This window comes from Papaver somniferum, chromosome 6 (assembly GCF_003573695.1).
Source record: "Papaver somniferum cultivar HN1 chromosome 6, ASM357369v1, whole genome shotgun sequence".
Taxonomy (NCBI): Eukaryota; Viridiplantae; Streptophyta; class Magnoliopsida; order Ranunculales; family Papaveraceae; genus Papaver; species Papaver somniferum.
The window spans coordinates 166896637-166912708 of NC_039363.1; the positions used below are offsets into that span (position 1 = coordinate 166896637).

At 36.6% G+C, this 16072-nt stretch overlaps 1 protein-coding gene across 1 annotated transcript; it reads left to right on the plus strand.

The window, feature by feature from the left end:
• Positions 1 to 8904: 8904 nt before the first annotated feature.
• Positions 8905 to 11200, plus strand: LOC113290037 (glutathionyl-hydroquinone reductase YqjG-like). The gene is made up of 6 exons (XM_026539515.1): positions 8905 to 9052; positions 9358 to 9560; positions 9647 to 9823; positions 9928 to 10152; positions 10284 to 10412; positions 10727 to 11200. The coding sequence occupies exons 2-6, from the start codon at positions 9369 to 9371 to the stop codon at positions 10958 to 10960; spliced, it is 957 nt and encodes a 318-aa protein (XP_026395300.1). The 5' UTR covers positions 8905 to 9052; positions 9358 to 9368; the 3' UTR covers positions 10961 to 11200.
• The last annotated feature ends 4872 nt before the right edge of the window (positions 11201 to 16072 follow it).

The window sequence follows — 16072 nt, forward strand, 5'->3', positions numbered from 1 at the left end:
AAAAAAAAAAACGATGTATATATTCAGAAAAAAAAAAAATATATCAGAAAAATACAAAAAAATCAAGTGTTTATCAATTCCATCCTCTCTTGTTCCAAAAATAAAAGAGAGTAGTCAATGTAAATAAGAGTCATGTAAAGAGTCATTTTGTTGTTTCATTGTAATAAGCAAGGAGGGTGTATGCCATTGATGTACAACGCGAGTAATTGTGAAACACCTCCAACTCATTCACAATTCTCGTAAAGTCCGGACAGCTAGCTAGATTTCGACCTTGGTTCTTAGCCTGAGAAGCTATCTCTTGGTGATTAATAGTCATAACTTCAGATCTTTCTTTACACATGTGTAGATACACTTTACACTCTTATCACATGTCTTTTTTTGTTATCAGTGCTAGGATTGTGCCTTCGATAGCTAGATTGACATCTCCATTTTGCTGTGAGCTTAACTGACTTGCACATGTCACATTTGATGGAATCTGAGCTTATATTTTGACCTAGAACTTTGTAGGTACGTTCTAAGCAAACCTTCACGAGACTTCAACTCGTCCACTAGGGACACTTAGTGGTTTAAAAGGCTTAGTGCATACGCTAAATGCATTCGAGAGACCAGCGACAGTGGTATAGGTAGGATTTCCTTAGTTTTGTTTTACTTGAGGACAAGTAAAATTCAGGTTTGGGGGTATTTGATGAGTGCTAAAAAGTGCATATTTCTATATATTTTTCTTGGCATTTAACTCATCTTTTGTGCAGTAATTCTACATTTTATCCCATATTCTGCATTTTCATTGTTTTCAAGAATAAATATTTTTATTAATTAATTTTGCATTTTTAGGTAATAAATAAAGTCTGGATGACTTGCGGAGCGGAAAAGAGCTAAAGAGTGGTGAAAAGCCGGAAGAAATTACGTAAGGAAGCCGCAAAGAATGGAGCGCACGTCCAAAAAGCTAGGAATGGGCTCAAGAAGGAAGAATTGTTCTTAAGGAAGATATGGGCTTGGCATACCCAAGGCCCAAAACCCTTACCCAAACCCATTTTCTATATCCATACCCGCCTCCATTCTCAGCCGTTAGATCGGATCCATCTCATCATCCAATGGTCGCTTCTTCATCGTTCATCAAAATCTGAAGTCCCTGCAAAACACCATAGTACCTAAATTCCAAGCCTTCAGATTAGATCACATTTAGATCCTACGGTCGCTTCTTTGCCTGCGCATCAAACCTCGATATTTCCGCTTAACACTACAACACCTAACTCCATCTGGTGTCGTCAATTTTGTTGTATCTCATAATCCAACGGTCGCCACATACCTCTCCATCGTATCCGTTCGATTCAATCTATATGGGATCATCCAACGCTCTTTACTCGATGTTCATCAAAGTTCTCTATCCCTGCTTCACACCCTAGTCACCGAACCCTATTACCCAACCAAACGGACCCTTCTTCTCCATCGGGTTCTTCCTCTCTTCTTCCAAAACAACAGAGAGCTGCTCTGCAACTCCATCACCTCCACCAGCTACACCTTCTTCTCGAACCACACCACCACCACAACCACCCGACAACATCACTTTCTCCAACCCTCTAGCCTAGTTGCTTTTTCAAACCCACATCTCTCTGACCTAGGTGTGGAGTTGATGAAACAACTCGAGCTAGGGTTGCAGTACAAAATTGAGGGCAGGAAAAGCTTCAGAAGAGCAAAGGGGACATACCCAAAGCATGGGTCGAGCTCAATTCAGGAAATTGGTGAGAGAATTTGATTTTCCCCAAAAAATTAGGGTTTTGAATTAGGGTTTTATATTTGGTTGTAAACTATAAATAGGAAGTGATGTAGGATGTTAAAGGGTGTTCTTGGTTAGCCGAGAAACCCCCTAATTGGGTTAATTTAATTTCACTGTTAATTTTTAGGGTTCTTGTTTTGAAATTTTCATTCACTGTTTAGTAGTTTAAATGTTGTGTTGTTCCTGTTAAATGTGTGTTGTTCCTGTTAATGTGTGTTGTTTACATGTGTGTTACTGTTTTGCCATTCTAAATGTGTTCCTGTTAAATGTGTGTTGTTTAAATGTGTGTTGTTTAAATGTGTTGTTTAAATGTGTGTTACTGTTTTGCCATTGTAGTTTAAATGTGTGTTGTTCCTGTTAATCATGTTTAGTTCCATTGTAGTGTTAATTATGTTCTGAGTTCACTGTTGAGGCTCAGATGAAACCTTAGTGCACTAATGAATGATGAATTGCTAGGAAGGCCTGTTTTGCTTGAGTAATGGGAAGAAGTTGGTGCTCTGATATGCCTGTGATTGACTGTGCTTTCAAAAGACAGTCAATGCTAGGGGCAAATCAGTGAGCAAGCTGATTCTCTTCCCATTCTAGTTGGATGCTTAAGTTTTTGCATTGTTTAGCTAGGACACAAGGTGGATTCTAAGCCTTAGCTTAGCCACAACTGCAACCTCCTCTCTGCCCTTGGCTCATAGCCTTGGTTTACTTCAATACCATTGCTTCACATCATCTTCACTGCCACCTTTCTTTTACCACTTTCTTTTGTAACTTACTTTGCTTCGTTGGCACTTCGCCACTGTTAACAATCACCATTTCACTGCCATTGTATATGCTTCCATTGTTTCATTGTCTTTACCACTGTCACTTTAGTGTTTTTGTCTCACTGTTTTCTTATTCACTTCATCTGTTTTCTTTCTCTGTTTCTTTTCTGTTTTCATTTCACTGTCACTCTTTGATACACTATATCTTTGTTACTCTTCACTACTGTTTCTTTACCTTCACTGTTCTTTCTTTGCCATTGTTTTTTTTGTCCTTCCTGGTTTGTTCTCTGTTTCTTTGTCATTGTAGACTGTTAGGTTAAGGCCAAAAGCCCAGCTCATTGCTAGGGTGAAGCAAAAGCCCAGATCACTGTTAGGGTGCCCAAGGCTCAGTTCAGTCCATCTGTAGTCCAAAGGCCCAAAGCCCAGTTCATTCTTATAGAATAAGGCCAAAGCACAAACTCAATCAAGAGCCCAGTGCACTTCAAAACCAAAGCCAAGCCCACTGTGCCTAGAAGTTACCAAAGCCCAATAGCAATTTAGAGCCCAAATAGCTAGAAACTCCAAACACCCCCAGTCTCTGTGGATCGACCCGTACTTGCACGAGCTACAACTGACGACCGTGCACTTGCGGTATTACTGTAGGCCCGTTTTCATTTCACTTCAATTTTATACGCTTTCCCGGGTCCACCAAGTTTTTGGCGCCGCTGCCGGGGACTGGTGCTGTGTTTTTCTTGTAGTTTTCTTGGCTATTTTGCATTTCACTGCATAGCATTTGCATCTGCATCTGCTTCACTTCATTTGCTGTTAGACCTGCTGTTCTGAACCAGTTTTTCCTCTGCTGGGACGCCACCAAGGAAAAGAACCAAAGCCCAACTGGGTTTTTGCAACAATATCAGAGCAGCTGGGCTGTGCTTAAAAGGTAACCCATTTAAGAGAACCCGAATTGTGGGCTTCCAATTTTTAATTGTGGGCTTGTAATATTAAAGCCAATTTTTGGGCTTTTTATTTTCTGTTGGGTTTGTAATTAATTTTTGTGGGCTTGTTTGTTTAATTTGTGGGTTTGTTTAAATTCTTTCATTGGACTTGTATTTTGGACTCTGGGTTTAAACCCAGCTGAGCTTGTAACCGATTGTGGGCTTGTTTCCACTCAAGAGTGGACCTCGAAACCAAAGTTTTAAAACAAACGTCGGGCCTTAACCACCTGGGCCAAATTAAACTTTCAAAATAAAACTTAGTGTTTCGTGGGCCGCAGCCTTCCTCCCATTCCATTAGAGGACCAACAGTGGGCTTGCTCCCAATTTCAAAAACCAAAAATTTCTCCCATAAAAACCAAAGTTTTCCAAATGTTTCCCTAAAAAACCAAAAATTTTCTTTTTCCCATCAAAGCCAAATGTCTCCCGACAAAACCAAATTTTTCCCAAAAAGTCCAATCCCATTAAAAACCAAATTTTCTTGTAGATAATGTGTTAGTTAAATTTCCTTTTGTATATATTTTGTGCTCATCCATTGTGACTCCGAATATGTTGGAGTTTTGCCTTGGATAACGGAGTTTTAATTCTGCTTTCGCCGAAATCGGGTATTCTCTTTCCTTTTTCTCTACTCAACATGATCCTCTTCATATGTTGTATTATAATTTTGTTCATATTTTGAAACATTGAGGACAATGTTTAGTTTAGGTTTGGGGGTGAAAAGTAGATACTTTGATAATTTGCCATAATTGAAAACAAAACTCCATCTTTTTGAAAAAATTGAAAAATTCCAAAAAAAAAAAAAAAATTGAAAAATCAAAATAAAAAATTAAAAAATTGAAAAAAACATAAAAATGGAGCTCATTTACCTTGAAATGTTGACTCTTGTGCAAATATGTAATTATTAGGAGTCTTAGTCTAGATATTTAGGCACCCTGATTCTAGCACAATTCACATAGTGATAAGAAATTTGCACGCGCACGATCTACCAATACATGTATGGCCTCGATCTTCAAGGTGTTTGATAGGAAGTCACGATTGCCAATCACTTTAGAATACTGAACGAAACTTGACTAGCTTGTTCTTTGGTTGGTTGGGATAGAAGGTGGAGGTTACATTAAGAAAGACAACCATCGAATTTAACTGGGTGCATCAAAAAGGGCTACCTCTTGCAAAGTGTCATGTAATCTTTTGTTTCCTTTTGTACATGTATCAAAAGTGTTTCCAAAAAAATCAAGTATTTATCAATTCCATCATCTCTTGTTCCAAAAATAAAAAGAGAATAGTCAATGTAAATAAGAGTCATGTAAAGAGTCATTTTGTTGTTTCATTGTAATAAGCAAGGAGGGTGTATGCCATTGATGTACAACGCGAGTAATTGTGAAATACCTCCAACTCATTCACAATTCTCGTAAAGTCCGGACAGCTAGCTAGATTTCGACCTCAGTTCTTAGCCTGAGAAACTATCTCTTGGTGATTAGTAGTCATAACTTACACATGTGTAGATACACTTTACACTCTTATCACATGTCTTTTTTTTGTTATCAGTGCTAGGATTGTGCCTTCGATAGCTAGATTGACATCTCCATTTTGTTGTGAGCTTAAACTGTTTTGCACATGTCACATTTGATGGAATCTGAGCTTATATTTTGACCTAGAACTTTGTAGGTACGTTCTAAGCAAACCTTCACGAGACTTCAACTCGTCCACTAGGGACACTTAGTGGTTTAAAAGGCTTAGTGCATTCGCTAAATGCATTCGAGAGACCAGCGACAGTGGTATAGGTAGGATTTCCTTAGTTTTGTTTTACTTGAGGACAAGTAAAATTCAGGTTTGGGGGTATTTGATGAGTGCTAAAAAGTGCATATTTCTATATATTTTTCTTGGCATTTAACTCATCTTTTGTGCATTAATTCTACATTTTATCCCATATTATGTATTTTCATTGTTTTCAAGAATAAATATTTTTCTTACTTAATTTTGCATTTTTAGGTAATAAATAAAGTTTGGATGAATAGCAGAGCGGAAAAGAGCAGAAAAGTAGTGAAAAGCCGGGAAGAATTACGCATGGAAGCCGCAAAGAATGGAGCGCACGTCCTAAAAGCTAGGAATGGGCTCAAGAAGGAAGAATTATTCTTAAAGAAGATATGGGCTTGGCATACCCAAGGCCCAAAACCCTTACCCAAACCCATTTTCTATATCCATACCCGCCTCCATTCCCGATCGTCAGATTGGATCGCATCTGCATCCTACGGTCGCTTCTTTGCCTGCACATCAAACCTCGATACTTCCGCTTAACACTACAACACCTAACTCCATCTTGGGTCGTCCGTTTTGCTACATCCCTTCATCCGACGGTCGCTCCACGCTTACCTCCGTATCGCCGTTGGATCCACCTACCATCTTCCCATCCATCGCTCCTTGTCGCAGATCATCAAACTTCGCTGAACCTGCTTCACACCCTAGCAACCGAACACCTACACCCCAAACAAACAGACCCTAATCCCATTTCCATCGAGCTCTTCTTCCCCTTCTTCCCAAAATTTGCAGAGCTCTGCAACTCCATCACCTCCACCAGCTACACCTTCTTCTCGAACCACACCACCACCACAACCACCCAACAACACCACGACATCTCTCCCTAGCCTAGGCTTCTTTCCAAATTCACATCTCTGAACCCTAGGTGTGGGTTTGACAAGAAATCTCGAGCTAGGGTTTCACCAACAGCGAGGAGAAGACAAAATTGAGGGCAGGAAAAGCTTCAGAAGAGCAGAGGGGACATACCCAAAGCATGGGTCGAGCTCAATTCAGGAAATTGGTGAGAGAATTTGATTTTCCCCAAAAAAATTAGGGTTTCGAATTAGGGTTTTATAATTTGTTGTAAGCTATAAAAGGGAAGTGATGTAGGATGCTAAAGGTTGTTCTTGGTTAGCCGAGAAACCCCCTAATTGGGTTAATTTAATTCTCAATGTTAATTTAATTTCACTGTTAATTTTTAGGGTTCTTCTTTTGCAATTTTCATTCACTGTTTAGTAGTTTAAATGTTGTGTTGTTCCTGTTAAATGTGTGTTGTTTAAATGTGTGTTGTTTAAATGTGTTGTTTAAATGTGTGTTACTGTTTTGCCATTGTAGTTTAAATGTGTGTTGTTCCTGTTAATCATGTTTAGTTCCATTGTAGTGTTAATTATGTTCTGAGTTCACTGTTGAGGCTCAGATGAAACCTTAGTGCACTAATGAATGATGAATTGCTAGGAAGGCCTGTTTTGCTTGAGTAATGGGAAGAAGTTGGTGCTCTGATATGCCTGTGATTGACTGTGCTTTCAAAAGACAGTCAATGCTAGGGGCAAATCAGTGAGCAAGCTGATTCTCTTCCCATTCTAGTTGGATGCTTAAGTTTTTGCATTGTTTAGCTAGGACACAAGGGTGGATTCAAAGCCTTAGCTTAACCCACATTTTGTTTTCACAGTCACTTGCAACTTAACTGTTTTGTTACTTCTTCTCCTCCCTGCCCTTGGCTCACAGCCTTGGTTTCTTTGGTTTTGTTTCCTGTTTTGTCACTGTTTTGAATCTCTTGTTTTTTCAACTGTTAGCTTCTCAAATGTTAGCATTAGTTTACTGTTGTGTGTCAATGCTAGGTTAGATCCTTAGAGCATTGAGTTGATTGAGCAGTGGGGAGAAACTAGTGCTCACTAGTGACTGTGAGCAAGCTGGTTCTCTTCCCACTCTAGATGAATGCCTAAAGCCATTGCCTTGGCTTTGCTTTTTTTCCTTTTTTTTTACTTCATTGTCAGCTTATCTCCACACTCCTGCCCTTGGCTTGTAGCCTTGGTTTGCAACTATCTCTGTTTTGTTATTACTTGGCTTGCACTGTCACCATTGCTGCTTTCTTTCCTTTCTACTACTTGCTGTGCACCTGCTCCTGCTGTGCCAGCCACCACTGCTGCTGCAACCTGGTTTCCACTGCTGCTGCTGCAACTGAGCTTGGCTCACAGCACAAGCCCAGTTCAGTCCACAGTTAACTTCAAAGGCCTAGTTACTCTCAGGTCAAAATCTAAGCCCAGGAACAAAGCCCAAATCCAGCCACTGTTTGGTTTACAAGCCAACTGAGTTCAAGGCTCAGTTCAGTTCACTTGAACCCAAATTCATTACATTTCCAAAGGCCCAGATCCTTGACTGAATCCAAAGCCAAGTTCACAGTTCATTCCAACATCACTCAAAGGCCCAAGGCCTAAAGCACTTCACCATTACAAACAAACCCACTAAGCCCAAAGCACAATTAGAAGCCCAATAGCAAATTTAGAGCCCAAATAGCTAGAAACTCCAAACACACCCAATCTCTGTGGATCGACCCGTACTTGCACGAGCTACAACTGACGACCGTGCACTTGCGGTATTACTGTAGGCCCGTTTTCATTTCACTTCAATTTTATACGCTTTCCCGGGTCCACCAGTGATAATCTTTTTCGAAATATCTTCGTGTTGAAAGAAAAACTTGCAGAAACCGAAGCAAGATATGACTCCCAACAAAAACGTTTTAGCGACAAAGAGCGCAGTCTTCTCTCCAAAGAAAAATCCTTGGAGACTGAGCTTGCAGCTGCTCTTAATAAAGTAAAATCACTGGAAGAGAGTCTGAGTAGATTCAATTTTAGATCTACAAAATTATCTTATATGCTTGGAGCATGTAAAGAACACCGTGATACATGTGGTCTGGGCTATAAGGAATAGAAGCTCCAAAAACTAGTAAGATCAACTTGGTTAAAGCTAGTGATAATTCTCCATGTGAAAAACCTTTGGCAGCTTGAAATGGTCCCAAAAGCAATAATTTTGTTCCTTATAAATCTGCTCACAAGAGAACAGTTAAAAATAATTCATTTAACTGCTATTACTGCGGGAATAAAGGTCATTCTGAGCAAAGATGTCGCTTTCGGTTGAGGAATGAGAAGCTTCATAACATTCTTACATGGATGTCTAAGGAAGTTATTAAACCGGTGACACACATTGTTGGAAAAGGCACTTTCAACACTCACGAGATGTACCGTAACAAATTTTTTCTCAATTGTATGCTCAATTCAAAAAATGCCTATATTGACAAAATCCCGGAGTATGCACCGGACTTCATGAAGGCTGGAGATGAATGGGAATCCTCCGACGAAGCTTGATGGTTTTGGTGTAGGTTTTGTGGGTGGACAAGGAGTTAGGTTTTATGTTTCAATCAATGTAGTAACCAAAATTGCATGAATAAAATGAATTACATCTTCCCATATTGTGTTTCACAAATTTATTACCCTATGATTTTGGAATGCTTATCAAAATTCAAAATACTAAAAAGAAGCATCCACTATTACGTCACTCCCAACGTAAGAGTCAAAACACACCTACTCTCCTCCTGTCAGTCCTGTGTTTAGTTTTCTTTTAGCCGATTTCGTTCAACTACTAATAATGGCTTTTCTTTCCCTTCGTCTTCATCGTTACTCTTCTTTAGACTACTTTCTCAGTGTTTTATGCAGTCACCACCTTCTTTTATTCTCTCAGAAGTTTCAAGATTACGATTTCACCAGGTATGTCTATTCGTACAATTTGTGAATCTCTAAATGAATTCATCAATTATAACTCTTTTTTGGTCAATCAGTGTGTATATTGATATATTAATTCAATGTTTCGAAATTCGGAAGAAAACTAACCCCTTATATTCGATTTGAGTCCAGTATTTGAGTTTTAAGAACTTACTTTGATGATCCAATTTCAGATTTTTGGGTGTGAAATTGCATAATGTGGTCATCAATTTGTGATGGTATTTATCAAATTGGACTAGCTATAAAAATGGTGCAGAGTATTAATTTGTAGTACTTCTATTGTTCTTCAGCTGTTCGTCAAATGGCTGCTGATACTGGTGCTTTCAAACGATCACCATCGACATTCCGTAATTTTGTTTCAAGAGATCCATCATCAACATTTCCTGCAGAATCTGGAAGATACCATCTCTATATATCCTATGCCTGTCCTTGGGCTAGTAGATGCCTTGCGTATTTGAAGATTAAGGGTCTTGAGAAGGCTATCAGCTTTTCGGTAAAATTTATATACACCAGTGATGTAGTATAAGCTAATATCCTCTTTGTTAAAGATTATTGACATGTATGTGAATTTGTAATCAGTCAGTTAAACCTGTATGGGGAAGAACAAAGGAGACTGATGATCATATGGGTTGGGTGTTTCCAACATCTAGTACAGAGGAACCGGGGGCTGAACCTGATCACCTGAATGGGGCAAAATCGGCTAGGGAACTCTATGAACTTGCTAGTACAAATTATACTGGCAGATATACTGTTCCTGTGCGTTCTTTGCTCTCATCTTTGCATCCAGTTCATTTCTCATGGATCTTTTGTTTTATTGTCAACAATTGTCAGTATTAACACTTACGGGCTCTATATTACAGATTTTGTGGGATAAGAAACTCAAAACAATTGTGAACAATGAGAGTTCAGAAATAATACGAATGCTCAATGCTGAATTCAATGATATAGCAGAAAATGCAGCTTTGGACCTTTACCCCGTTCACTTGCAATCCCAGATTGATGAGGTTAATGAATGGGTTTATGACGACATCAACAATGGTGTTTATAAGTGCGGTTTTGCTGAGAAACAAGAGCCTTATGAAGAGGTAACCCTTTGTTGTGTTAGCAAATAAGTAGAAATCATAGAATTCTTCTACCTAAAAAGTAATCCTTTTGTGTTTGTATTGTCTTACAAAATCTGGTTGCTGATTTTTATCCAAACCTACATTTTTGACAGGCTGCAAACAAATTATATCAAGCTCTGGACAAATGTGAGGACATACTCAGCAAGAACCGGTATATATGTGGGGACTCTCTGACTGAAGCTGATATTCGGCTGTTTGCAACTCTTATAAGATTTGATGAGGTATATACATTTTCTTATCTCAATAGAGACCGAAACTTTCTAAGCAATTCAGTTGTACCATTTTTTACACAGCAAATCCTGTAGTTTACACGGTAAAGTTAAAGATGTGGCATATCATAATGTTATAAAACAACATCTTGGTTGAAATCAAAATCTCATTTTACAGAAATTACTTGTGTATGACTTATTATTCGTTTCGTTTCCAAAAAAAATTATATGAACCTAACCAGAATAAGATTGGTTGGTTATTTAATGTACTTGGACTTTTTTTGCCAACCATCTGGTAAGCGGTAACTATACTCCACTGTGTACAGGTTTATGCTGTTCATTTCAAGTGCAACAAGAAGCTTATCCGGGAATACCCTAATCTGTTTAATTACACTAAAGATATTTTTCAAGTCCCTGGCATGAGTTGCACCGTGATCATGAAACATATCAAGGACCACTACTACGGAAGCCATCCTTTTATTAATCCGTTTGGAATCATTCCTCTTGGTCCTGATACAGATTATTCTTCCCCTCATGATAGAGATAAGTTCAGTTCTTAGAGTTTATGCATGATAGTTTTCTGGAACGTCTACCCAAGCTTGTTTGTTGTACTTTTTCTTTATTGCTCTGACTAGATTGTGTGCCTTCAGCCAAAGTTGTGTTGTGTATTACTACTGTTCTGTAATCTTTCATCTATTTTGTGACTGTATGTAATCCTACCTTTAATTTCTTCGTATACACCTGTATCTGATTCTTCTACTTTGTGAGTATGGAACTGGAATGCATTTTCTTGCACAAAATGTAGATTTTCTGATTGAAACTTCCTCAAAAGCAACTTGTTTCTAAATTAATTTCTGAGCTAAAAATAGACGCTTCTAAAACTAGGCTGGCTGGTTAATGTAGGTTTTGTTCACCTACTGAAGTTCGTACTGATAAGTTATCCATCAGTCAGGACCATCGGGGGTATCTATGACTACCATAGGATGCTAAAAGTACATTTCGGATCCACTTGTGGAAAAGATCTGACAAGAATTTCACATTTTGTCGGGGGATGCTTAGATAGTTGGCAACAAGCTTTTGAACTGCAAGTTACCAACTAAAGTGAGTCATGGGATGCTTAGCAAACTGGCAACAAGAGATAACGTTCTCAAAAGAGGTACCGACTGCTCTTAGTTGTGTGAAGGGAAAAATATCGTTTGGTCTTTTTGTAGGTGGGTCCATGTCAGTTTGGTCTTTTGGGAAAACGTCTTTACAGTTCGGTCCATAATTATTTAAAAATATTAAATGGATAAAAGTATCCTTCCGTATTAATTTATACTTATTTTTTTGTAGCAGTTCATTCTTCAAAATGAACTCCTGTTAATTTCTACTTTTTTTTTTCTTCAGAAATCACCTAAAAAAACCAGAGTTCATTCCAGAAATGAACTCCATATAAAACCTAAAAAACCCAGAGTTCATTCCAGAAATGAACTCCATATAAAAACCTAAAAAAACAGAGTTCATTCCAGAAATGAACTCCATATAAAAACTTAAAAAAAAACAGAGTTCATTTATGGAATGAACTCCATATAAAAACCTAAAAAAAACAGAGTTCATCCAGAAATGAACTCCATATAAAAACCTAAAAAAACAGAGTTCATTCCAGAATGAACTCCATATAAAAACCTAAAAAAACAGAGTTCATTCCAGAAAATGAACTCCATATAAAAACCTAAAAAAAACAGAGTTCATTTATGGAATGAACTGCATCATCATCATCATCTTCGTCGTCTTCAACAGTAGCAAAATAAGTTATTCGTCATCTTCAACAACAACAGCAATGAACTTCATCAATAATATCATAAACAACAACATCATAAACAAATAACAACATCTTCGTCATCTTCTTTGACAACAGAAACAACAACATCATAAACAAACAACAACATCTTCGTCATCTTCTTCAACTTCAACACCATCATCTTCATCAAAAAAGAGAAAGAAAAAGAAAAAGAGAAAGTAAATCTGAAACATCAACAAAAATCATCTCCATCATCTTCTTTCAACAACAACACCAACACCATCGTCTTCATCGAAACATCATCTCCATCGTCTTCTTTCAACAACAACAACAGATCAAATCACCATCTTCTTCATTGGAAAAAAAAATAGTAGCAGAAAAGAAAAAGAAAAAGAAATGGAGAGAAAAAAACTAGATCTGAAAACAGAAAGAGAGAGAATGTAAAAATAAAAAAAAGATATTTTCTAGGATTTTGTTCTATATATGTGGTCCCAAAAGGATATTTCTGTCACCACACATTGACAATTACATCATCCATGATGTCATCCTAGGACCAAACTATAATATATTTTTCCAAAAAGGACCAAACAGACACATGACTGAGTCAACTGGACTAGACTCTCTCTAATATATTATTTCTAGGACTAAATGATATTTCCTACTTGTGTGAATTGTTCCCAAAAGTTGGATGGGCAATGACCAGTGAGTACGAAACTAACATTATTCTTACACCAAACTAACATCACAAAGGTTAAAAACAAGTCTGTAATAGGTACTAACGTGTTTGGATACTAGAAGTAGAAGTCATTTCCAGAAATCAGAAACAAAACATTTTTGGTTCACAAAAAGTTGGTTTTTTTGGTTCTAAAAGTCATTTTAAAATTTTGTCCCCAAACTAAATTCAAATTCTGATTTTTCGACTTCTAGAAATAAAAAATTAACTTCTCAACCATAAATTAGAACCACTTCTCATCGCAACAGGCTTATTTAACAATAACAGCATAACTAAGACAATTTACAAATTAACTGCGTTTATATATGCAAGAGAAAACCATTCAGGTTGAGCGCCAATGCACTACATAGATTGTGTGAAAATATATCTTCTATAATACAAAACAAGGTTTGGACAAGTTAGACATGATAAAGAGTGGTCAAGATTTGTCTAGAGAGAAGATAAATCTATGATCATGGTTTATTCAAATTATAAATCTATGGTCATGGTTTATTCAAATTAAACATTATAAGTGTTACAATTAATTCGTCATAATGAATGATTTATTAATTTTTTATTTCATCATAAATATTTCTTTAATTAACATATTTACATCAATAAATTAAAGTAAAAAGTATTAATTATTTCTAAAACAAAGAAAATTATGGTTTGTACAAAGACAAACACTTGAATTGAACTCGGGACCTCTCGCACCCTAAGCGAGAATCTTACCACTAGACCAATTGCCCGTTGGTAAAAATTATTTCAATATACAAAACAAGGTTTGGACAAGTTATGCATGATAAAGAGTGACCAAGATTTGTCTAGGGAGAAGATAAATCTATGGTCATGGTTTATTCAAATTATAAATATATGGTCATGGTTTAATCAAATTAAACATTATAAGTGTTACAATTAATTCCTCATAATGAATGATTTATTAATTTTTCATTTCATCATAAATATTTCCTTAATTAACATATTTCCATCAATAAATTAAAGTCAAAAGTATTAATTATTTCTAAAACAAATAAAATTATGGTTTGTACAAAGACAAACACTTATGCAGCAATCCAAGAATTGAACTCAGGACCCCTGACACCATAAGCGAGAATCATACCACTAGACCAATTGCCCGTTGGTAAAAATTATTTCAATATACAATAGTGGTGGTAGTAGTAATGGGTGGTGAAAGCAATGGTGAGTGGTGGAGGTGGTAACAATGGTGGTGGTGGAAGAAATTGTGGAGGTGGGTGGTTTTAGTGGTGACGGGTGTTTATTTTTATTTTTTTTACTGAAGCCTCAAAAAAAAAATGACGGATAACATTGTATTGTGAAAGATGTAATTGGTTGTTTTTGACACGATTAATAAAGGTAGGTACTAAATGATACCAAACCATATATAAAAAAAATAATTATGAACATTGGATCAAATGGTGGCCCTGCTATCTTTGGTAACCGATCATGTGAATCATTGTTTTTAGTATTATTAAAATAAAATTAATTGCAATATAAAAGAGAATATAGCAAAAAACAATGTTAGAGTATTAATTAACGACCAAAGTTTGTTTAACTTTATACATGACATTTGCGATTAATCGTCCAACAACCTTTGAGGGATGGCGGTGGTTTTGTGGTTCTGACGGGCATTCGTGAGTAGTAATATACTATGTTAATTTTTTGCCGCTACAAAACGGGTAACACTATAAATTATAAGATGCGGTTGATCGTCTTAATGCTAAACTAGGGTAAATACAAGATTAAAATACAAGATTAGCCTTTCAATAGATAAATCTATGGTTGTATTGAGGTCCCGTAAGTAGTGCTCAAGTTAGCGCTTGACTTTCTGAATGATTTTGAATACAATGAAGCGCTCCCTCTCGGTTTCTCCAAAGAAAACCAAAACCTTCTCAGAAAAATAAAATAATCAATCGAACAACAATTAGATGGAGCGCCATCACTACCACTGTAAACTTCTTTGAACTGCTACATATCCAATGAACTTTCCACATATTAATTTAGTGATTTATTCCTATCATAATTCTCGATAAGGCATGCTATTAAAACTCTAATGGCGATTTTTGAAGGTATTTTCATATTATGAAATTCTCTTATAAGTGTTGTTTTATGCAAGTATTGGTTCAACTTGGGTTCTTCTATGTTTTTGTATTAAGTTGATGATTGAATTTGAATACATGTTTAGATAACATAATTTGATACATGAAAGGTATTCTCTTTGTAACACCGGTGTTATTCTCTTCTTTTTACCCATTGGCACTCTATAATGATCCCGGATTTGTAGACATTATTTGACCAATGTTGGGGTATTTGTTTAATCTCAAGGCTGGTTAAACCTTATGTATTTTTTTACAAACTGAAGGTGATAGAAGTTTGTGTTGGATTTTTCTCCGAAACGAATAATATTTCTTCAAAAGGTTAGTTGAATTTATATCGACACAAACATCAATATGACTATATATGTTCTTTCGTGTCCCAAATTACTTGAGTAACACTAGATGTGAGAACGCCACTCATGCACTACTTAGCATAGTTAGATGCAAACAATTTGTGCTATCATTTTATGTTATCAATATGGTTGAGGAATGATCTTGCACATGTTCTGATTTACTTTTAGAAGTTTATTTTTCATCTCACACATGTATATCGTATATCTCTTTCAATATCCAAGAGTTCACCAATTTTATAAAACTCTCACATTTGCACAAAATGAACAGTCTATAGTAGGGAAAATATTATGGGTCTTTGCTTCACGCCGTTGAGCCTTAGTTATCAGTAATTTTGGAACCCATGAGTTCATAAATGTCATGGAATTGGGTTGGCAGTTAGGCATATTTATTGTTAGAGAAAATATTTTCATTAAAATTTAAAATTACGGTTGGATGAAATAGTAAACGAGATAATATCTATTTTATTTTATTTTAAATTTTCATGTTGGGACGACATTGTTACTCTGGCTGAATACTAAATAGAAATAACATGCTTAAGAAAAACAAAAAGGTAACCGATCATTTTCCTGGCCGAAAGCTTTTTGACTATCAAAACTATTTCCCATGGAAAAAATAAAATAAGCCGAACGCCAACAATGTCGAATTAGAGAAAAAGGCATCTCGTGCCGTTACGGCGCGGGTGAAGCCCTACTAACTGTACAAAACACACTTA